The 25620-nt window shown below is 47.0% G+C and overlaps 1 protein-coding gene across 1 annotated transcript in view; it reads right to left on the minus strand.

Annotated features, from left to right (window-relative positions):
• The window catches only part of LOC147665042 (adhesion G protein-coupled receptor D1-like), a 200240-nt gene that overhangs the window by 54382 nt on the left and 120238 nt on the right, over positions 1-25620 (minus strand). Inside the window, exons 5-6 of the mRNA XM_086949798.1 lie at positions 10356-10469; positions 5251-5454 (exon numbers count right to left, since the gene is read on the minus strand). Coding sequence (XP_086805924.1) covers positions 5251-5454; positions 10356-10469 — 318 coding nt within the window. The remainder of the gene's footprint in view (positions 1-5250; positions 5455-10355; positions 10470-25620) is intronic.

Raw genomic sequence — 25620 nt, forward strand, 5'->3', positions numbered from 1 at the left:
TGTCTGCAACCAGTTTCCTCCCCTATATGTATGGTGTGGAGGCAGGGGTTGCATGTAATGGTGGACAGTTTTATTAGCTCGTTCCGACTCCACCTAATGTGGGTGGTAGGGCCTGGGGGGGTGGCCCTAGGCCGCGTCCGGTCGCGGACGGGCGCAGACGGGCTTGGCTTAGGCGCGGCTTCGGCGCGCGTCCGGCGCGCCCGCTGCGCCCGTCCGCTGCGCTCCCTAGAGCCAGGTGACATTTTATGCAGGCAGGGGCGGGCGGGGCGGAGCACTAGAGTGCTCGCCCAGCTCGTCCCCCTCAACCAAGGTGGCGGGTCTGGTGAGGCGGGAACGCGGGTTCGCGCCATGCTAGATGCACAATTTGCAAACAATTTTTTTTAAAGTACTGAGGGACAGAATAAAATGCACGCAGTCTGAATTTTAAAATTAGCAGCAATTACATATACCAAACAGGTAAAAACACTGTCCCGGCTTCCGCCTCAGGACACACTCCTCCAGCGCTAGTGATCAGCGCGAGTGAAGGGCACTATGAGTTTATATGCAGGCAGGGGCGGGCGGGGCAGAGCACTAGAGTGCTCGCCCAGCTCGTCCCCCTCCACCAAGGTGGCGGGTCTGGTGAGGCGGGAACGCGGGTTCGCGCCCTGCTAGATGCACAATTTGCAAATAATTTTTTTAAAGTACTGAGGGACAGAATAAAATGCACGCAGTCTGAATTTTAAAATTAGCAGCAATTACATATACCAAACAGGTAAAAACACTGTCCCGGCTTCCGCCTCAGGACACACTCCTCCAGCGCTAGAGATCAGCGCGAGTGAAGGGCTCTATGAGTTTATATGCAGGCAGGGGCGGGCGGGGCGGAGCACTAGAGTGCTCGCCCAGCTCGTCCCCCTCAACCAAGGTGGCGGGTCTGGTGAGGCGGGAACGCGGGTTCGCGCCCTGCTAGATGCACAATTTGCATCTGAATTTTAAAATTAGCAGCAATTACATATACCAAGCAGGTAAAAACACTGTCCCGGCTTCCGCCTCAGGACACACTCCTCCAGCGCTAGTGATCAGCATTACTGGAATCTGGGGATCCCATCGAGTCATTACTGGAATCTGGGGATCCCACTGATTCATTACCGGAATCTGGGGATCCCACCGAGTCATTACTGGAATCTGGGGATCCCACCGAGTCATTACTGGAATCTGGGGATCCCACCGAGACATTACTGGAATCTGGGGATCCCACTGATTCATTACCGGAATCTGGGGATCCCACCGAGTCATTACTGGAATCTGGGGATCCCACTGATTCATTACCGGAATCTGTGGATCCCACTGAGTCATTACTGGAGTCGAGGGATCCCACCGAGTCATTACTGGAATCTGGGGATCCCACCGAGTCATTACTGGAATCTTGGGATCCCACTGAGTCAATACTGGAATCTGGGGATCCCACCGAGTCGTTACTGGAATCTGGGGATCCCACCGAGTCATTACTGGAATCTGGGGATCCCACCGAGTCATTACTGGAATCTGGGGATCCCACCGAGTCATTACTGGAATCTGTGGATCCACCGAGTCATTACTGGAATCTGGGGATCCCACAGAGTCATTACCGGAATCTGTGGATCCCACCGAGTCATTACTGGAATCTGGGTATCCCACTGAGTTGTTACTGGAATCTGGGGACCCCACGGAGTCAATACTGGAATCTGGGGATCCCACTGAGTCATTACTGGAATCTGGGGATCCCACCGAGTCATTACTGGAATCTGGCGATCCCACCGAGTCATTACTGGAATCTGTGGATCCCACCGAGTCATTACTGGAATCTGGCGATCCCACCGAGTCATTACTTGAATCTGGGGATCCCACTGAATCATTACTGGAATCTGGGGATCCCACCGAGTCATTACTGGAATCTGGGGATCCCACCGAGTCAATACTGGATACGGGGGATCCCACCGAGTCAATACTGGAGTCGGGGGATCCCACCGAGTCAATACTGGAATCTGGGGATCCGATTCCCACCGAGTCATTACTGGAATGTAGGGATCCCACCGAGTCGTTACTGGAATCTGGGGATCCCACTGAGACATTACAGGAAGCCGGAGAACACCTCCTAAGCAATTTCGATAATTTGAACCGCAAAACAATGCACAAAAATACAGAAAAAGGCATTCATCAAACACATACCCAAATGAGGACTATTGACATAAACAATAAAATATTTTAGGGTCAGGACGTTTCTAAATTCAATTGGGCCTCCCATCATCCATGCCATATTCTGTCTGATGCACCCACACTGCTCTTAACAATCAATCTGAGGATACCAACTTAGGGCCTTATTTATGAGGGACTTACGCTGCCATTGTGACACTTTTTGTGATGCTGCGGAGGCCTAAAATATGCGCCACACTGATGCATCTAGGCAGATGCGTCACTTTGTAAACCCCAGCGCTACATTATACCTGTGGCAGGTATAATGTATGCAGGGTGGGCGTTCAGGCGCAGAAAAGGCTCATACAAGTGCAGTGAAAGCTGTGAGATTACCCTGCAACACTTCTAGGACGCCACTGCGTCAAATCCTTACATCTGCTTGAAGCAGGCGTAAGGGGTGATGTAGGCCACTTCATATGGGCTTGCCCCATGTGCGATGACACATTGCTGAAGTTGCGTCTGTTTCCAGACACACTCCAGCAATGCGCCATTTTTGGGCAACAGATACAGCAGGATTCCTGACGTATCTGTCAATCCTTGCGACATGGAGCACCATACAGTAAATGCTGCGCATCCATGGGGTTGCAAGGAGGGCGCACTGAAAAGTGTTGCATCGCTGTTTTTTTTCTGCAGGGATGCAACACTTTACATAAATGAGGCTCTTAATTTTTAGCCTCCAATTTCAAATTCCTTAACATTGACAGAATTTTTTTTAATGTAAATTTACATTTTGCCTCTTTATATACTCTTAACGAATCTTTTAATATTGCTTTATGGTAGGTGGCCAACATTCTATCTGTTAGTTTCATTCATATGTCCATGATTTTATTGTATTTAGCAGTATCCTTCACCAAGGCTGGGTCTGCCAAAAAAAGATTGAGAACTGGCTTGCAATAATGAACATTTTGAAAAAAATACCAACGCCTGGAAAATAATTTACAACAGAAGGAAAGACTTTGAAAAGACTATTTGGATCTGAAGTGATGACAGCTATATACAACAAAATCATGGACATATGAATGAAACAGACAGATAGAATGCTGCCCTCCAACTGAAAAGTATCGTTCATTTATATTTGCAGTTTTGCAGAGGTCGAAACCTTAGGAATAGGCACAATGGGCATAAGGATTGAGGGGTTGTGACTGGTGCAGTCTACGGGATCACTTCTGCCATTGTTATGAAATCATCTTTTAATATTATTTAATTTTCTAAGCATCCGCGGACCCTCCGCGTAGGCGTTGCTGACCCCCAGGGGTTCCAGCAGCACCACAAGCTAAGAACCTCTGGTGAAGATAAAAGGCCTTCTTGTTTTCCAATAAAAGCCATATAAATTGTGCAAACTAATAAAGTATGTGCATGAAGTCATGTATTCTGAGGCTCATATTAAAAGGGCGGAGAAAGAGGCTATTTAATAAACAAAGGCACTTAATGGTGACCATGGATAAACAAGGTTGCAAGTTCCATGTAGAAGAAAGGACCACTTAGGTACATCCCCCTCCGCATGGGATGACTCTTGGTGGCCGGAAGCCCTTGGAAAAGCACCCATCCCAACTGACCACGCACGGAACCTGGGCGTTATCCTGGATTCTTCACTTTCAATGAATAGACAAGTCAACGCCGTATCCTCATCCTGCTTCAACATTCTTCGCATGCTCAAAAAAACATTTCGCTGGATCCCCACCGAAACCAGAAAAACAGTCACCCATGCTCTGGTCACGAGCCGCCTGGACTACGGAAACACCCTATACGCAGGTACTACCGCTAAACTCCAGAAGAAACTCCAACGAATCCAGAACGCCTCAGCCAGGATCATATTAGACATCCCACGCAACGAACACATCTCTGGTCACCTTAAAGACCTCCACTGGCTACCCGTCAATAAGAGGATCACTTTCCGACTGCTTACCCACGCACACAAATCACTTTACGACATCGGACCAGACTGCCTCAACTCACGACTGTCCTTCTACACCCCCTCCCGCCAACTACGTTCCTCCAACCAAGCCCTCGCCACTGTACCTCGCATCAACAAAACCACCATGAGAGGTAGATCCTTCTCATACCTGGCAGCTAAAACATGGAACTTACTCCCCACTTACCTTCGCCTTACCCAGAACCACCTAGCATTCAGAAAGCAACTTAAAACGTGGATATTTGACAAGTAATCCTCCTCCCCTCCCTAAGCGCCTTGAGACCCTCTGGGTATGTAGTGCGCTATATAAATTCTTTGACTTGACTTGACTTGACAGTAGGCTCCTGTGTGCTTCACAGTCCAGTCCATGACCGACCCCTCCCTCCCCCATAGAGCGCCCTGAGCAAGGAAGGTGTAGACGATGCAGGTCTAGGTACGCGGTTCGACACCGGGACTCATTGCTTGTAGGATGCTTCCTTATGGACTTACATCAGGTCTGATGACATGGAAGGTATGGGGGAAAGCTGTACATTACTTTTGTCCACACAAATGAACTTTACAACTAGATTGTTGGATAGCCATTTATAACATAGGTAGGGCTCAGACTGATTGCTAAGGGTTGTGTGCTGAAATATGAGCAGATGTCTATATAGGAGATAATCTATCTATCGAATTAGGTAAACAGCCTTTGCAACAAAACTTTTACAACGCACTACCATTACGACGCAACCATTACAACGCAAACCATTACAACGCATTGCGCTGGGGGGAGCTCTAGGATAGGGATAGATTTAATTTACTATCCAACACCTTCCCTACTATCCACGGGGACTGGAGTTGGAATAGTAAATTAAACTATTTACTATCCAGCGCCACAAAGCGCTATGCGTTGTAATGGTATGCGTTGTAAAAACTGCGTTGTAACGGCATGCGTGGTAAAAGCATGCGTTGTAACGTATTACATCCATTGAATTATGGTAGTAGATTTCTTGTGTTCCAGTTCTGACAAATGTAATAATGTTGCCTTTAATCCTCATCTCCCAAACTTCCTCCCAGTACTCTAATGGCTTTGGTGGCTGCTCCATAAATTGAGAGACTCATCACAACATGTGGCCACCATCTTGACCCACCTGGAGGGCTAATGCTCGCCTTCCAGCTGCGCGCGTTCTCGCTGGTGTACATCTCCACGTAGCCCTTCTGCTCGTCGGAGTAGATCTGGAAGCTGCTGGACACCAGCTTCTCGCCGGTCGCCAGCGAGTATCGCGACTGCGGCTGCAGCGGGAGCTCTGGCAGGGGCTGGTCCTGCGTCTTCCAAAAGAAGGAAAACGTGACGCCTGGCGAGAAGAAACAAGGGTGGAGGTTACTGGCAGGGAAAGCGTAGGTGCTACACAGGCTCTGGGAAAGCATGCACACTTGAAGCAAGAGTACTTCTGGTTCTCCCAACAGAAGTCTGACTTCAAAGAAACTAGACATTTACACAACCTTCAAAACAACTCCAATTTTTCAACAGAATGCCACAAGAACGTTGGGATTGTCTCAGAAAACTTTTGAAGATTAAATCAAACAGACTCATGATAAAAATACACTTATTTGCGACAAAATCCAAGTAGATTGCATTTGTGAGAGAGTTCCTGCTGACCTTGGGGTATCTCCACATTGTCTTGCTCCTAACCAAACCAGACAGTTTCTGCCCTTTTCTTGCACCCGCTGGGCATTTCCCGCTTCTGTGTGTTGCGTGTTCTACCTGGGCATTGCCTTTCGGGATTACCGCTGTTGATTGTCACTAGGTATTCCTAAAGTCCTTGCACTGTGTGGCACTTCCTGTGTGCCTTTGATTAGGCTGGTGAGCATTACTGTTGACCCAGAACTCAGACTCAGAGGTACCCCCAGCCCCCCACTTAGCCTGTGCCTCCTCTTTATTGGACAGCTAGCTGAGTGTGTCCATCCATCTGTCTTATTGTGTAAATGTAAATGTATTTGAGCTTATATAGCGCACAGCTACCCGCAGTGGGTTTCCCGGCGCTTGCTTAGGGAACCCGTCCTGGTATTCCCCTGTGAGATAACCCCGGCAGGGTATCCACAAGGTGAAAGCCAGGCATCCCACCGCGAGGGGCCGTTGTGGAGATTAAGCAAGCTATTGCCCAGAGTCGCAGAGTGTGAACCCGTGAGTCGAGAAGGCACCAGAGCGAGAATTATCGAGTCCGTGGAATTTTTAGCCCAAGACCCGCCGAGGCGGGGAATTGAACCCTGGTCCAGGGCCGATCTCAACTTCCGGGTCTGCCGCCTCTAACCCCTGAGCCACACTTCTCCACTTCTCTTGTGCTCTATACTTGTCCTGCAGGTTGAAAGATTTGCTTTGCTGTGCTTTTCAATGTGCAGGTGTGGCCTTTCCCCCACACACATGGCATGAGGATGCATCACTTGTATGTCAGAATATCGTGTGGGAAATTCCCATGCGCAAAATATTGTAGCCTAAATGTCGAGGACCAAAACATGGAGAAAGCAATAATACTAAATGCATGCACTCATACAGACACTCACACACCTACACAAACGTGTATTCACGTACACCTACCCACATACATGCATAAACAAAGACACAAATACACTAACTCATATATAAGATTGTATATGTATAGATTCATAGATAGATAGATAGATAGATAGATAGATAGATAGATAGATAGATAGATAGATAGATAGATAGATAGATAGACAGATAGATAGATAGATAGACAGACAGACACTTATAAAGGTACGAGCACACATTCATTTACAAAGCTACTCACATGCATGCTTACACATCCCTATATTTGTATGTGGGTGTGTGTAAATATTTATATACATATATATTTATATATTTCCAGCACCAGCCTGGCTTGAGCTGTACTCTGCCCCTTTAGTCTCAGGAGCACAACAGCACTCAGGCTCCCGCCTCCGACGCACAGTACCATTTCAAAGCTGCGTCAAGAAAGATGCTGGCCCTCCATCGGGATACAAGTAACTTAGGGGCACATTAGGATGGCGCCCGTCGTAAAAAGGGACCGCCCGCCATAAGGGTGGGGGTCCCGTGTGAGCCATTAGGATGCACCCGCAACAGTGGCGGGCGCATCCTGCATTCCTGACATTGTGGCGGACGGTGCACTCAGCACCGCCCGCCATGGTGCCTGCCATTTTGTGCATGGAACTGCAGGGGGGTACCATAGGTACCCCATGTGCACCCCCCACCTCCCAGAGTCCCTGGGGGTCCGCAACGGGCCCCCACAAGCAATTCCCGTATGCCTTTCCATGGCGTCAATGCCATCACTGAAAGGCATGTTTCTGCCCCCATAGTAATATGGCTGGCGGTGTCTAACAGACACCGCCACCATATTAAACTCTTTTCCGCCCGTACAACTTGTTGATCGGGCGGAAAAGCGGCAGACGCTCTTTCCGTCTGCCGCGGTCCCCCGATATACTAATATGACGGGGGAAATGGGTGGCGAGCGGGGAGGGATCTCAGGCGGTACGCCACCGCCATGCAGGCGGTGGCGATCCGCCCGAGATCCTAATGGGCCCCTAATTTGATGGAACACTTTAGATAAACATGTTTCGCAAAAGCCTTTCCCAAGAGAGGAAATGTACCAACATTCCATTTCCTGTTACATGCATAATTATAAACAGAAGCAAGACTCCGTGATTGAAATAGAGAAAACGTGTAAACATCATTACGCCTTAATAACAGAAATAATTGGGCATATTCTACAAATTGTCACAGAGGAGTCTGAAGCACTGGAAACTGCACACAGCGCTGTCATAACATCGGAGTGCTTTTACAACGGGGTCGTTACAACGACTGCGTTGTTAGTACGCGATACCTTTACATCGCAAGTCATTTGAATGACTTGCTGTAGGGGGCGCTAAGGTATTGGATACGAAATCCAACACCTTCTCTGCTGGTGTACAAACTGGAGTAGGAATAGTAAATAATACTATTCCTAAGTCCAGCACGCCCCCTACAGCAAGTCGTTCTAATGTCTTACGGTGTAAAGGTATCACGGACTAATAACGCAGTCGTTGTAACGACCGTGTTGTAAAAGCACCCGATGTAACAGCATGCCTTGTAACATGCTATATTCCTGAAACACTGACAGTTCTGCACTGCTACTCAACATCATGTGCTTGCTATAGCCTAGAACCAATTCCAATGCAAGTGTTATGCCAAGTTTGGTGTTAATCTATTCAGCAATTTCTGCTACTGCTGAAGCCAAATTTCCTATGACAGCTAAAATGAGAAAAAGCATCTTCTTTGCACCTCTTTCCGTTCCTTCTCAAAACTGCATGAAAATGTTCAAGCCAGACCTTGGCTGACCATGCTAAGCAATAGCCAAATATTGAGCAGGTCCATCCAACAGGAGGGGGAGGGGCGGCTGCGATTACATTTACACTTAAGGTTGAACCGTTGCAACCAAGGCCAGCTTTATGGCGGTGCGACTGGTGCAGATGCACCTGGCGCCGAATTCAGAGGGCGCAGCCTATAGAAATAACATATGGGTTTAAAAGTACATGCTGCAGAGCTCCTCGAGCGTCCAGCAGTTTTTACGCAACAATAAAAATGCCAGGGTAGATATGGTGATTAATGCTCCTGATAAAGAGAGAGATCGGAGTTTTGTCTAGTGGCCGTTTTGACTTATAATAAAGTAGCGCAAAGGGTTAATTTGCCGGATGCAAAAAACGTGTACGAAGCAGATCACGGAAATGAGTGTAACTGAACTATGAGTGCCAAAAAAAATTACAAAATTAAATGTATGTCAGAGAGGGGCTATGGAGAGATGAGGGGCACTGTTGGAGGGTGGTGGTGGCAAGGGACGAAGTCGAGAAGGAGGTCATTGGGAGGGAACCAAAAGATATTGTCTCAGCGGGTGTCACTAGTGCCAAAGCCCGCCCGGGTTGTAATGGATCTTTAATCCTGGAAGTTATATGATGTACTGTCCCTTCAAAACAACCTGAAGGCAGGCTTTATAGAAAAGCTGCTTTATCCATCTTAACCCCTTCAGCCACGGTGGTCGTGTGCTGATGACAAGCTGAGCTCGTCATGTAACGCTGTATTTTTAAAAATGCCGCACAGCGGTAAAATAAGCGCCGCAGCGATGCGGTTAAAAGAATGGTTCCATATTGTTTTTCAGTAACACGTCTCCTTCCCCTGAACTTTGACATGTCCACGCCCCCGACCACCCATCTCTAAACACAGACACAAAGTTGCATACCTTGCCAACTTGAAGAACAATCTCGCCGTGTAGAAAAGGAGGCGGGGTCTTTAAGAGGGCGGGGCTCGTGCCGAGAGGTACCTGCAAGGCACTTTTGAACCCCACTCCGCCCCAAGCCCCTTCCTTCCCCCCCAAAAAGCAAAGCTTGCTGAGGCTGGTGCTGATGTCCTGGCTTGTTTTCACTCCCATTAATGAGCTTCAGCAGTTCGAAGCCTCAAGAAACGAGCTGGAAAACCACTATTTACAGAGGATTTCAGCTTGTTTTCTCTGCCACCGTGTGATATCAGCTCCTCACCGGGAGACCGTGTGATGGGAGCATGTATTGTGTGTCACACGGCCGCACCGTGTGAGTTGGCAGGTAAAATGTAAATGTAAAATTTAAATTGATACTTGTATAGCGCACTACTCACCCGCAAGGGTCTCAAGGCGCTTGTACGAATACCGCTGTGGAACCCATCCTGGCTTTCCCTGCAAGGCGTCCACTCCTGGGCACCCCCAAGGTGGAGGCCAGGCATCCTTTAGCGTTGTGGGGGCCGTTGTGGAGATTAAGCAAGCTATTGCCCAGAGTTGCAGAGTGGGACTCCATGATTGGAATAGGCACCGAAGCGAGAATTACCAGGTCCGTGGAATTTTGAGCCCAAGACCTGCCGAGGCGGGGAATTGAACCCTGGTCCCGGGCTAGACCTCTGCATCAGGGTCTGCCGCTCTAATCATTGAGCCACACTTCTCCAAAGTTGAAGTATGAAGATGAAACACTTAAAAACTCAGATGGAGTGAAAAAATACCAACGTTGTGTAAAAAACAAGAAGAAATGTGAGGTGAGCGAGGAAATGTGGAGACAAACGTGGAATATAAAGAGAGAGAGTAGAGGGAGAGAGAGAGATAAAGAGAAAGAGAAGAAGAGAGGGGAGGAAACGACAGAGAAAAGAGACTGGGCGAGGTGGAAGAGAGACAGGGGACACCAGGCGTGGCGGGGGGCAGATACTGACCTCGGGGCCCGCACACCGTCAGGTTCGTGAGGCACGAGTTTCTGTAACTTCCGAAGTAAATGTAAGGCTTGGCCGTGAGGTACATCCCCTGGTTCACCATGCCCTCCACGATATCTGGAGAAGAGAGAAAGTGTCAGAAACACATAATTTAACAGGTTAAAAATGCAAAAAGGAGATTTCAACGGAAACTAAATATATTTTTTCTTTGGTTAATTTCCGCAAGCAAGAAGGTGTTGACATGTAAAGGCATTAGGCTCGCGCTGCATGTACATCAAAATCAAAACTTGTGCATTTAGTGTAACAACAAACAGAATAAAGACATAGGGCCCGATTCACAGAACTAACTTAAGACAAAATCCTAAACTTACTACTTTTGATATTCCCAGAAGTTAGTATTTTGTCTTAAGTTTGTCTTAAAACAGACTTAGGACAGACTTAAGTTAGGATTTTGTCTTAAGTCTGTCTTAAGACAGACTTAAGACAAACTTAAGACAAAATCCTAACTTCTGTGAATAGTAAAAGTAGTAAGTTTAGGAATTTGTCTTAAGTTAGTTCTGTGAATCGGGCCCTTAGTTCCAGGTACCCAGCGCATCATTACAAGCAGCTTAGAACACCTGAACATAACGGCCCATTCAGAGCTGGCTTGGGATTTCGGACACATCCCTGAGCACACTTCAGGCACACACAGTAAAGCTCTGTGGCATTATTCTCATTATTGCCTTGGACCGCTGGTTCCAAGATGGCCAACCCTGAACAGGCAGCTCCAAGATGGCTGACCCTGAACTGGATGCTCCAAGATGGCTGACCCTGAACAGGATGCTCCAAGATGGCCGACCCTGAACAGGAGATTCCAAGATGGCTGACCCTGAACAGGATGCTCCAAGATGGCCGACCCTAAACTGGTTGTTCCAAGATGGCCGACCCTGAACAGGATGCTCCAAGATGGCCGACCCTGAACTGGAAGTGTTCCAGATTCAGTACCACACTGATTTGCAGATCCTTCTGTGGTGTCCTAAGAACCCGCACTAATGTAGCACCTTGACCACGTCCAGCACAATGGTGCTAAGTGTGCACTGCGTGCCACAACATGGGAAAAATGACAAACATCTGACATACTTTCAGTATGTACACTGGGGATTAAGGTAGACACAATGAGTACAGATATCAGGATACTCCACACGCACATGGAGTACGATGGCCAGTCAACAAAACAACGCTGCAACCACAATGAGTGTGGCCGGGCCAACCTGGCATTAGCGGGCACTGGTTGTTTTCCCGGTTGGAACGAATGGTGGGGGCCATTTTTTGAGCGGTTGGGAACGTTTTTGTTACTGGGGGCCGATTTTGCAGCAGTGCTGCAATATCGGCCCCCAGTAACAAAAACAGGAGCAGTGCTTCTCACTCGCCCCCCCCCAACGGGGTCGGTCCAACTGAATTCCTAGGGCTTGTTTGTGTTCCCTGTCCGGCCCTGGAATGTGGCCTCCGGGAGACCTCGCATTGAACACGGACACTCCACAATTGCTACAGGCACAATGAGTGCAGGTGCTGGGAGGGAATACGTCCACGCTGAGTACGAACACTGGCGATCAGTGCCTCCACGTTGAGTGTGGCCTCCGGGCAACACTTCACTCACAGTGAGTACAGCCTCTATGAGGCACCACATGATCATACGTACTTCAGAACCGAGTACATCCAGAGTGAGCATGGACTTTGGACCACACTACACACATACAGCTCATCACCATTAGACAGTTTGCACCTCCAGCAAGTATGTATGTAAGTGTATGTATGTATTGGCATTTATATTGCGCACTACTTACCCGTAGGGTCCCAAGGCGCTTCGACCGCTGCGAAACCCTTCCTGGCTTCCCTGAGAGATGGTCCCTTAATGGGTATCTCCAGGGTGAGACCAGGCATCCCCGGCGGTCTGGTGGGGCCGTTAGTGAAGATGAGGCAAGGTAATGCCCAGAGTTGCCGAGTGTGATCGCTGATCAGGGTGGGCACCGAGGCGAGAGAATTATCGAGTCCGCTGACCCTGGTCCAGAAACCTGCCGCGCCGGGAATCGAACCCTGGTCCCGGGCCGTCCTCTGCTCTCGGGTCTGCCGCCTCTAACCAGTGAGCCACACTACTTCATGGCCTCCAAACAACCCTTTACCCACAGAGAGTATTGGGATTAGGTGACACTACACTCATGGATGGACTCTGGGACATGCAGCAGGCAGTGAGTAAGGACAATGACCTTTAATACTTCCATGTGGGACGCCAGCTGCATTTTGGGGACCCAACCCTGGGATCCTTTTTCAGAAGCTTCGAGCGGGCAGAGGAGACAGGCACCTCTGGTACTTTGAGCGCTATAAAGCGCTACGCAGACACCCACTGCACAGGACGCCACCTACATTGTGGGAAACACCAGCCCCAGGATCCTTTTCCGAAGCTGTGCAAGGGCCGAGGAGGCGGGCCCCTCTGGTACTTCATGCACCATGAGGTGCTACACAGACACCCACTGCGTGGGACCCACGTGAGACCGAGGGCAGGCCCATTTTCACCCGTCATCATCCGAAAGAGGTCAGGCTGACAAGCCTTTGACTCTAGCTTTCATGATATATATGTCTATTAAAGGAGAGAAATGGCTAACCAACAGATTTAAACTAAATGACTAGCTAACGGAGCCTTTATTGGAAGTACAACTGCTGTTGGGTCCCTAAATATAAACTGAGTTAACGCTTGATCAGGAGCAATAGTCCCAAATGACTCCAAAAGCAACTACATCAAAACCAGAGAACATTTTTTTATTGCCGGACTGGCCTTTAGAGCGACCAGGCAGTGATTGATGGGCTGGCATGACCGGTCAGTGTGTAGGCTAATTCTTTGACTGTCTCTGCGCCCTTTTTATGGTCTCTTCCGATAGTTTTTACTGCTAATTTCCCTGATATCAAAATAAACCTTGACCAATTTGGGAAAACACCCAATTCGCCTGAAGATGACTAAATTGGCGAACATAGCTCCAGACGCAGGAACATACCTAGGGAATCTGACAATACGAACTTGAAGGATAAACCACGTTGTCTCATGGGACTCCATGAGAACGTGTGCAATAAAGTGATATATGGACCAGGTTTGATTGATTTAGCCCTTCTGCTAACAGAACCAGCTAGTCATTGTGCCTTTTGATTTTTTTTTTACGAAGGATCTATCGCGCACCTAAAGTGGCGTGCCCCGTCTGTTTGTTCCCTTTCAGACCTCGCCGACTTCAGACAGCGGCTTTTTCCCAAGTATGCCTTTGAAGATATAACCATCCTGTTGATTCATTTGATTTGATTTGATTTGACTTATAATTTTGTAGATCGCGCGAATGCCCATGGGCGTCTTGGCGCTGGGTAGATTCAAGAACTCGGGATCAACAGGACAAGATCTAACTGGCAGTGAAAAGCCATGTTTTCACTTCTTTCCTGAAGAAGAGCAAAGATGGACTGTTTTTGATGGAGATTGGGAGAAGGTCCCAGGCCTTGGCTGTTTGCAATAAGAAGCTTCTCCCTCCCCATCTGGCCAATCTGTGATTAGGGACCTGAAGTAGTTTGACCTGGCTCGATTTAAGAGTCCTGGGAGGCTCGTACAGTTTAAGATGGGTTTTCAAAAACTGAGATCCAGATCCGTGAAGCGCCTTATAGGCCAGGCAGACCGATTTAAACTTCCCTCTTTTGGTGATAGGAAGTCAGTGGAGGGACTCTAGTCTGTGGACGATTGGCTCATGCTTGGGGACGTCCAGCACCAGCCTTGCTGCTGCATTTTGCAAGCGTTGTAGTTTTGCTGGAATTTGGGCCTGGGCACCGGCATACAAGGCGTTCCCATAATCTAGCCTTGACAAGCCCAGGGCTGTTACCACCATTTTCCGGGCGTCAAACGGGATATAAGGCAAGAGCTTCCTAATCATTTTCAGTATGTACCAGACTGATGATGCCAGTTTGCTAGCCTGAGCATCAAATGAGTGTTTGTTGCCTAGAGTCATACCCAGGTTTTTCACCTTCTTTACTGGAGATTGGCAGTTGCCTAGACTATCTGGCTACCACTCCGGGGACCATATGTTTGGATCTGATCCTAGCAACATTACTTCACTTTTGTCCCCATTCAATTTCAAGCAGTTGCTCTGCATCCAATGCTGGACTTGTGTCATACAGAACCAGAATTTATCCACCGTCTCTTTAGCATCCTTGGCAATGGACACCACTATTTGGGTGTCGTCGGCATAAGAAACCGGAGTAAAACCACTTTTCCTTATGATTGCCACTAAAGGTGCTACGTACAGATTGAAAAGGGTAGGGCCTAGGGAGGACCCCTGAGGCACACCGCACGGTGAGCACACAGGGAGGTTAATTTACATATTTTTATACTGATTCCCCTGCGCTAGTATTTATGGTATTTCCTCCGTGTTTTGTTCACTTTCTCTAACCACTGACTCATGACGCAGCAGGCATTTGTGCCTTGAATCCAATGTTTTGGATCACAACTCAGCCTTGATTTTAGTGAGTGTATATTTACTACAGCTATTGTTTTAAACATCATTTGCTTGGCACCAGATTAAGTTTTTTCTGGAGCTCATACTTGCCCCCTGTTGCTTTAATATTTTGCAGAATTATCTTTTGATTCTCCCAGGACTGGAGCCAGACGTCCCAACCCTTGATTGCTCTTTCACGGTAAATGCCACCTGGCACTCGCTGTATTTTAAATTGCCTTTGCTTTCTTTAGACTCAGCTATTCACTGTATTCAATTTTTTGAGGTAAGCAGGCCCCTCCTCACCCACACCACTGCCGTCCTGTCGAAGACCCCGTTTTAAAGTTTCACGGACACCATTTGGGGTCGAAACGTCGACAGCCTATCACCCTACCAGCTTGCGCCACCCATACTGAGGGCATTTGTATAATGCGCATACAGCATGGTTTCGCCGAAATGTGTTTTGAACATTGACTGTTCTTCTCTTGTTATGCTGGCTCTGTGTTGAAGCTAGCGCCGATTAATCTATAAACCTTTAGCTAATGAGCAGCATTGTGTATTTATCTGAACCTTGCACGAACCTTCCTCTCACATTCACCTTTCTTACTCTTTCACTTCCTGGGGCACAAATGTTATTCCAATAAGAAATGTAGTAGTTGTATGATATAATGCATCTCTATACACATTGTGATTAAACAACAGTGTGTTCAACTAAGTTAATATTTTTCTATTATTTTTGTATTTGTGTATTTATGTGCCTACGTATGTTTGTTTCTTTTTGATTTAATACTATGTACTGGGACCCCTCTCCTATAATGGTGTATAGATACATTTCTACTACAGTCCGTCTACAGAATTTAGTTGGGAAATGATTTTACCTATTCGTCAATGGCATTTTGATTTTATTTTACTCTTAATGAGTTGCCTCCAAATATCATGGTTTTTGGGGTATATAGTACCAATTTTAGCACTTATATTTGTATTGTCTGTGCACTAAATAATGATTACTGCCACAACATTTTAATCATTGCCTCTTCTTATAAATGAGTGATTTGCTGCTATGTGATTATGAATTTTTATTATTATTAATTTTAATATTATATATTGTCTGTTTTTGTGTTTTAACTTTTTGATGTCTTCTTTTATGGTTGTAAAAAGAACGGAATAAAGAATATTTGACTGACTGACCTCTTGATTCATCTATTCTGTTGATCGCTTAGCACACCGCTAGCACTTTTGTTTTTTGTTAAGATGTGTTGGAAGATAAAATAAACATTGCCTGCGGGAAGCTCCGATCCATTAAGTCTTGGCAGAACACATACACAGGGCCTCATTTATGAGAAATGACGCATCGGTGCGTGAAAGCAGCGATGCGTCACTTCTCAGTGCGCACTCCTTGCGACATTCCTGATGCGTCATATTTAATGTATGACGCATCATGTCGCAAGGAGTTACAGATACGTCAGTATTTCTGACGTATCTGTAAGCGCAAAAGTGACGCATTGCTGGAGTGTGTCACAAAAGTGACGCAACTCCAGCAATGCGTCCTTTCACATGGTGCAAGCCCCAAGTGAAAGGGTCTGCGTCAGTCTTACGCCTGCTGTGAGGCAGGCGCAAGATTTTGACGCAACGGCATCCTAAAAGTGACGCAGAGAAATCTCATGGATTTCACTGTGTCACTTCTACGACCCTTCCTTGCGTCAATACGCCCCCTTGCATACATTATACCTGGCGCAGGTATAATGTGGCGCAGGGGTTTACAAAGTGACGCATCTACCTAGATGCGTCACTTTGTAAATATGGCGCAGCAAGGTGCATTTTTTACGCCACTGGTGCGTCACAAAAAGTGACGCACCGGCGGCGTAAAAGTGACGCACAGCCTCATAAATGAGGCCCAAAGTGTGGGCACGATTCACGTAGGTGAAGTTAGACCAAAATTCTAACTTTACTATTTTTCACTATTCACAAAGGTAAATTACCACTAGTTAACCTACTACTAGTAAAGTTACTACTAGTAAAATTGCTTGTAGTAAAGTTAGACATTTGGCCTAAGTTAAACTATTGGTCGAACTTTCCCTTTGTAAATCGGTCCCGGAGCCTTTTCAAGCTCAAAAGTGTCCTAGTTTACAAACATGGGTCGCTTCCTCAACTATCCAATTCACTAATGAGGGCCACTTTCATGTTGGTGCCTGGGCCTATTTAATGTCGGCATATTGTGGATGATATGTTGGAAAAAACAGAGTTTGTAATTGAAGAGGTTGGGTCAGTAATGAATTGTGATAAAGCCCCTTTAAAGTGCCCAGTTAAAAAAAAAAAACCTACAGTGAAAAATGTAAACAAAAAGCATCACACGAGTCGCTCTCCAGCAATTCAGACAAATCACTTGTTCCAAAGGGTTCCTTAGTGGAAACAGAAACTCTGGGGACACCAGGCACCCAGTCAGGGTGCCAGAGACCCCATATACCCTTTGAAGGAAACGTCATTGGCGGGAACAGATCTGCGGCCAGTGGTGATAGGAAGGATCTGGAAGCGCAGCGATGTTGGAGAGGAACGGAATGAATGAATAAGGATATTATAAAGCGCTACTGTCACTCATAATTGGGCATCCTGGCGCTATGATGGGAACCACCAAAATCCCTTCCTAAGAAGTTAGAATCTTATATAAAGGAGGAACTTAATGCATGAGGAACAAGGAAGAACCAGGATTTGGTTATTGTTTTGAAGATTTCAAAGCCAACTAAAGGTAGATGTGGCATCTGCTGAAGGCCCTCTCTTTGTGGAAATATTGGAGCTAAAAGAAGAGATTAAAGAACTATTACAAATATTATCTGCCCTGGTTTAAAAACATGTACAGACGACAGAGACAATGTGCAGTTTGGATAGTGGCAAATGTAATGTTGCAACAGTAGTGTTCCCCTCAGGAGAATTTCAATAGTGTTAGAAGAAACAATGGAAATCTCAAGAAATAAAAGGTAAGATGGGTAGAATGTATTCAACCTAGGCAACCAGCCCACGTTAGCGGGCTCAGCGGCGTAGATCGCATTGCTAAATAGGAGTGTCCTCCATTTTTAAATCCGAGCCGCCAGAGGTGTTCGATGATGGCGAGCATGTCCCATCGGCTCACGCCCTTCTTATTGCGAATACAAAGAGAGGAGTCCTCAGCAGATGCATTAATTGTGGGAATCACCATTGGGCCGTTCAAAAAAACAGGCCTGCGTCTACTTGTAAGGCAAACACTAGATCAGTGTCCTGATCAATGTCCACAAGCTTTTCAATCATTGATGGAGGATGAGAGCTCATTAATTAACAAATCTATGTTCATGTTTACTAGAAGCATTGTTTCTATGTTTAACTTTGCCTTTACTTTGGGCTGCAAGGGTTGTAGGGCGTTACAACGCATGCTGTTACAACGCATAAGTTTACCCCGACTTGCTGTCGGAGGTGTGCGGAGAGTTGAAATAGTATAATTTACTATTCCAACTCCAGTGTGTGCAACAGTAGGGAAGGTGTTGGAGTTAACTCCAACACCTTCTACCCCCTGCCATAATTATTTCGCCTTGTAACGACATGCGTTGTAATGGCATGCGTTGTAACGCTTCCGTTGTAAAGTCTGTTTCTGCAGTTGTAGGGCGTTACAACGCGTGCCATTACAATGCAAGCAGGTCAAATCCTTGGTCGACATTGATAGAGCGAAGAGTGTTTCTGTGTCTCCTTATTGTAGCGAGCTTTGGGCGTATAATAATGTGTCTTCCTTGCAAGTTCTTGAGATTTTAAGGAAGCTTCTTTCCCTTCCCAAAGAGTCTACCCTCTTTTTTTATCCACGAGGCACTGGAGGTTGACTTTTTAGATGACGTGTTGATGTTGGGGCCCTCACTCTTTGGTCTCGGGGTGGGTATGCCGAGCCAAACAGCTAAAGCAATTGTTGTTAAAAGACTGTTTTGCACTTGACCAAGCTAGGAGTATTGATTGGATTAATTCGGTAAAGGAATGTTTTATTAAGCTGAGATCATCCTAAACTTTTTTAAGCGACCAGAGTCTTTCCTTAACGAGGATCACTCTTGACTAAAAAAATTTTACAACTTGGAGGGCCAGAGGGAGGCTATCATTGGTCAGGGAAAAGTCGTCTGTTCAAGCATTTTTACCACCACAGACCAGCCTTTCAACAGAACCATATATTTTACTTAATCTCTCTGATCACTATCGGTTTCTGCTAATTCATTTGAGATTGGCCTTAATACTTCACTTTACTAGCAGTTCATATAGTATTACTTGTATCCCCCGTAGCTGTGACGCCCATTCAGCTCAGGACACTTTGCACTTTACTATGTTTCTCACATTCTATAAATGACTAAGAAATATTTGTATTATTCCTGTGCTTGTTGACGAACAGTGTGTACAAGTTCACCCTGCCCTGTTGTATCCGATGCTGTTACCGGATGTACTGACTTGTCTTTATATCTGCTGCCGTCCGCTCCAGGAAAGCCTTACTTGCTGTTTGAGGGGTATTCAAGAGGGATGTTCCATCGCAGTTTTTTTATCTGCATTTTATACATGCTTTTAACCAGTTGTTTTTAATTGATGTTGTATTGTGTTCTTTTATGTGATTCCAAATAAAGATCAATGAATGAATAAACAAATCTATTCACTGGATTTGGAGCACACGCCAGTGGCAGGCGGTAATCTACGTAATCTGCTCTGAGATCCTAAAAGCAAAACATCACCGCCCTGTACGACAGCATAGAGCTCATCTTATCTGATAGGAAACTGGTGGGCAGATTGGTGGGGCTGGGCGGATATGTGGGGCTGGATGGGTGGGCAGATTGGTGGGGTTGAGCATAGAGCCCATCTTATCTGATGGGAAACTGGTGGGCAGATTGGTGGAGCTGGGCGGATATGTGGATCTGTATGGGTGACCGGATTGACTAGGCTGGACAGATGGGCAGAATGATGAGGTTAGGAGGGTAGGCAGATTGGTGGGGCTGGACGGATATGTGGGGCTGGATGGGTGGGCAGATTGGTGGGGTTGAGTGGGTGGTCAGGTTGGTGGGGCTGAACAGGTGGGCAGAATGGTCAGGCTGGGCAGAATGATCAGGTTAGGTCGATAGGCAGCTTGGTGGGACTAGGCGGATATGTGGGGCTGGACAGGTGGGAAAATTGGTGCGGCTGGACGGATGGGCAGCTTGGTGGGGCTGGGCGGATATGTGGGGCTGGATGGGTGACCAGATTGGTGGGGCTGGAAGGGTGGGCAGATTAGTGGGGCTTGACAGATGGGCAGATTGGTCGGGCTGCGTGGGTTGGTGGGGCTAAACAGGTGGGCAGATTGGTGGGGCTGGGCAGAATGATGAGGCTAGTTGGGTGGGGGTAGATTGGTGGGCTGGACTGGTGGGCAGATTGGTGGGGCTCGACTGGTGGGTGGATTGGTGGGGCTGGATCTGTGTGCGCTCCCACCAAGTAGCAGTTCAATCCTGTTCAAATATCACCATCCTTGCAGGGATAAACTGTCACCCCAGAAAAATCTTTATGAGTTAATAATATCTAGTAGGTGAAATCTGTAAGTTTTATTGACTCCTCCAGTGGCAGAATAAAACAGGTGGGACGATAATTCTACCCACTATCAGAGGTCGACATGTTTCTGCCTATTCAGCCCTCTATGGAGGTGTCTGTGGCCCTCATCAGGACTGACATCACTCTCTCTGATGGAAAAATGCAATCGAAGTTTCCCCCTCTTCATGTGACCCTCACACCTTGAGAGTCCAGATGAGTGGCAGGGAGATTATCCATCACTAATTCTCCCTCATCTCCCCAGTGAGTTAGTGGTAGTAGCGTGCACTTTACTCCATTGGAAAGGTGCCAGGAGGGGCCCGATGATGAAGCATGCCACCCACTGGGTGGGCGAGGGCTTACACCCTTTAATGGGGACGGGTCTCTCATTTATGGGGCCCCTCTTCTTGTTGTGCCTTTCCCTACACATCAGAAGCCGTTAGTTCTTTATGGATAGATGTAGTCAATAGAAGGCTGCCCTGACTATGTCAACCCACCTGAACCGTTTGCATTTCATGATGCACTCTTTGACCCTCTGTAGAGATCGAGTGGCGGCAATCATGCCCACCCACATCTGCTGGACAGAGGGGAGACCGATCCAACTTTCACGCTAGTTTGTGTAAATTACGCTTACGTGCCTGAGGCATGGGCAGGCGAACGCCAAGCCATGCAGTGAAAACTTCTTCCCAATATCGGGTCCTGCAATGTTATCTCTGAGCTTGCGCTAGCGTACAACACTCTTGCGTGATTATTAACTAGAGGCAGGGCCGGACTGGCTGTAGCAGGCACCAGGCGTTTCCCCGGTGGGCTGCTAAGGTGGGGGCTGTTTTTGTTACCGGGGTCGACAATATTGGCCCCCTGTAACACAATCGGCCAAAACCCGCACTAGCAATAAGCTGGGCCACACCCACTCTTCCCCCCCAGGGGGGCCAGCTGAGCAGTTTGCCGGGCCGGTTTCAGTTCCCAGACCAGCACATGCTCAAGAAACCTGTCGACTTCTAGGCGCTGACACTTTTAAAAGTTATTCTTTGTGAGTTGGATACAGGAGGCATTGGTCTGCCTGTTACTTTATTGGGCGAGGATATGAGAGCGCGTCTCTGAGCCGCGTCACCACAATGACCTAGTCTGACAGGACGTATTGCGTTGGTTTTATGGAGTCCTCATCCCCATAGCTGTCACTCTGTGTAATCTCAGGCCTCATAAACCCATCTTTCTCAGCAAGAACTAAGCAAATGTTAGATAAAACAGATCGGTGGAGGTGACAGGTGATGAGGTCACATGCAGTTCATTATCAACAATGGTGTCTTGTCTCTGCCAAGAATAGACATAAGCCAGTGGTTCCCATCACCATGGTGACACTGTTGTGTCTGCGTGCTCAGATGACGGTGGCCAGTGGCGCGCATGGCGATGGATCCCAAAGACCGCTGGATCTGGGGAAGAATCCTGACTCCACTCTCAAAGACTACTACTTGAGGCCAAGTGAGTCACGTGTCAGGTACGCACGCGACATGCGACAGGTGCACAATGACTTGAGCGGCCTTTCCAAGCCACCAATCACTGCTCGCCACACAACCTCAGAGCCCGCGTCCTGTGAGTTTATTTTATGCTCTAGACCATAGGTCTTCAAACTGTGCAGCGCGCCCCCCTGGGGGGGGCGCATCATCCCCTCAGGGGGGGCACGCCACCACTTCATCTTTCATTGTTGCCTCCAGGCGTGCGTCTCAGCCGTAGGCAGACTGGAGATGCAGGGGCGCTAAGAGGTGAAAAAACAACAAAGCCTCGTTTACATGGGAATGGTCTTTTAAACGACCTGTGAAGTACACGGGTGCAGCTGGCCTCTGCTCTAGTGACAAAGGAAAATCAAGAGGGAGGGAAATAAAAACACAGCACTGGGGATGCTCTAGTTTACTCGCCTAGATAAATAAAGGGTCCTGATGGACGCATCAATGAGACAAGACAATGAGAACTTTCCAAAAATGCAGAACATTTCTGTAGCACGAAGGAGCGGTGACCTCTAGCCCAGAGATTATAAGAGGGAATATGTTTTTATTTAATGGCAGCTCCCAGTGATGTCGACTGCAAACTCTGATAAATCACTGTAATTCCATCAAAACACGCCACAAGCTCACAGGACCTTCTATTACAGTGGTCACGTTTAAAAATACCTTACAATAAGACCATCCCATGCACGCAATAACTGTTTCTGCATTTTTAAGTAGGTTATTTCTATGTTAATATGGAGGCTGCTGGGGAGTTTTAGGTAGCTACATTTCTATGAACTACACCTCATCTGTGTGAAAGTCACCCGAAATAAAATGTATTGGAAAAGTTATGGTAAGCTATTGACGTCCTCATGCGGGCCTTATATCAAATCGTTGAAGAGTAAGACCCGCACAAATAAGGTGCCCGGGAATTCGGGAAAGCGAGCTGATGTCTGCAAACTTCAATAATGAAATGGGATACGGGTGATGCTGCAGTGGCAGCTGGGTGGGGTACCGTGCCAGCGATCTGACCCATTTTATACCCAAAACAGTGCACAAGCAAAAGTCAGGGTGCCGAGTGTGCTTTATGCTGCGTGCCCTTTCCTATCTAATAGGACTGTATGTATGGGCTGCAAAGAGAAGGCCCAGTGCTCTGACTTACAGATGTGCTGTTCGGCAGTGTCTTGTCTGTAGTAGAGGTAGCCTGATGTCTTTGAAGCAGACTCCAGATAGGTGCCCTTGTGCAAGGCAGACTCTGTCAGGTTCTGGAACACCAAAAGTGCTCCTCCTTTTATCCATAGGAAGCGACCTCTCCAGAGACCTACAGTTCATGGCTGTACGCCTAGTAACAGAAAGGCGCCATGCTGCTGGTTTGTGTAACACCTGGGTGTGGGCTACCGTCCGACCCCCCCACCACGATGTGGAATAATGTCCCTGTGAGAGCGAATGTGTGGTAAATATAGTTTAATAAATATCTTGGGTTCCACTCATTTATTTAAAGGTTGGTAAGGTTGGGGTGGGGCTTTCCTTTCCTCATAAGGCTTGGACCCAGAAGAAGAAAGTGCAGAAAGGAGAGCAAGAAGCTCAAAAAGAAGCTCAAAAAGCGTCTGGTGGTGTTATTGTTTCCTTAACCAAACCATCCTAAATAAAAACAAATGGCTTTAAAAGACAAATACAGTGGCATAGAGAAGGTATTCAATAGCCATCTACAGTTTGAGCTCCCTAATATTTCAAATATCCTATACTGGCCTTTTTGTTTAAAGAAAACGAAGGCTAGAGTAAGATTGCACTCTAGCAACGGACGCACAGTCTGCCCAAGTCCACGTGCATGTAAACAAAACGAAGGCTAGAGTAAGATTGCACTCTAGCAACGGACGCACAGCATGCTCAATTAATGGTCATCAAAAACTGTAAATTCATCCATGTTTAAACCATTTTATTCCATGTCATCCAAAAGTTCATAACGTTCATCACTTTTTATCCTGTCACATGTGAGGCCCTTATGTATTCAACAGCTTCTAATGCAACCAGATATGCCCATCCAGGCCTTTTTCTGATGCACGACGGATACATAAAACATCCTCAGTGCTTCGTTTTTTTACCCAATGCATTTCGGGCTTTTTTTATAGCCCTTCGTCAGGGGTTCCCTACAAGTTTAAAACATTAGCATTAGTATGTATTGTCAAACCACTATGTGACAATATGTCAAGTGCAGCAAACCTTTCACATCACGTTTTTATCAAATTCATTATTATCGACGTTTTCCCTCTAAATACTCTCTTATAAACAACTACATGTGCCCAAAACAACCTCTCCCAACCGCCATCACCCTCCGGTGTTTAGCCTGACTTCATCCTTCAGAACCCTCTGTAAGCGTTCCCCACCTCACATGTGACAGGATAAAAAGTGATGAACGTTATGAACTTTTGGATGACATGGAATAAAATGGTTTAAACATGGATGAATTACAGTTTTTGATGACCATTAATTGAGCATGCTGTGCGTCCGTTGCTAGAGTGCAATCTTACTCTAGCCTTCGTTTTGTTTACATGCACGTGGACTTGGGCAGACCACGTTTTTCGGGCTGCACGCTACATTGTGAATAATACATAAACGAAAATCTAAAGATAGAAGATCGGAAAAACAGGAGTGCCCTTGGCCACCCAGATAACTTTTTGTTTAAAGACCATAACACCCAGAATGAAAATCTATGTTACTGCTCCTCCTACGGTATTTTAGTTACAAGAAAAGTAAAACAACCAGTTGAATTTTCTTCCAAGACAAAAGACTAATTTCACAGATTGTGCATGCAAATGCCTTTTATATTATGTACGATAATGCATTTATTAGCGCTATATGCCCCACTCCGGAGTGCCGTAGCGCTTTACCAGAGGGGTGGCACGCTATGGGGATGTGCTTGGTTGTAAAAGTGTTGTAGGTGCTGTGAGCCTACGTTTCAAGCCGGTGGTTTGTGTCATTTGTGAGAATGCCCAGAGCTGTGTCTTATTGCCTCGTGGTTTGAAAGCTTAGCCGTGTGATGGAGGAATTAAAAGTGAGAGGTGGGGTGCGGTCAGGTTATCTTAGCTGGCTGTTGTAATTTGATTAGCAAATCCAGTATTAGTTTGCTAGTGGTTAGTGAAGATTTTCAATCCCTCACTTGTGCTAGTGCTCAATTCAAGAGTACAAAATGGTACAAAAGGGGGTGGTGATGGACGGAGAATCTGAACAAATCAAACACTCACACCCAGTCAACAGATCTGGGTTTAATCCATCACCGTTCTTTAGCTCACTCTGCCACCCCAGTTCAGACATGGCCGTATGCAAATCAGTCTGACCCTGTGCCTCATGGGAACAGTCCAGCCCGAACTGCCAAGCCATGTCTTCCCTGGACTGGAAACAAGCTTCCGAGGACCGGTTTCTGGCATTCCAGCCGTCTTCAGCCCGGCTTGCTTGAATCCAGTGGCAAAGTGAGCAAGGGACTCACGTCTGAGCATACCCTGCCACACTTATGGCGGCCAAAAGTGGTACAAAATGGGTTGGTGATGGACGGAGCATCTGAATCAATCAAACCCTCACACCCAGTCAAAAGATCTGGGTTTAATCCATCACTGTTATTTAGCCCACTCTGCCACCCCAGTTCAGACATGGCTATATGCAAATCAGCCTGACCCTGTGCCTCATGTGAACAGTCCATCCCGAACTGCCAAGCCATGCCTTCTCTGGACCGGAAACAAGCTTCCGAGGACCGGTTTC

This window comes from Lissotriton vulgaris, unplaced genomic scaffold (genome assembly GCF_964263255.1).
Source record: "Lissotriton vulgaris unplaced genomic scaffold, aLisVul1.2 SCAFFOLD_3308, whole genome shotgun sequence".
Classification (NCBI taxonomy): domain Eukaryota; kingdom Metazoa; phylum Chordata; class Amphibia; order Caudata; family Salamandridae; genus Lissotriton; species Lissotriton vulgaris.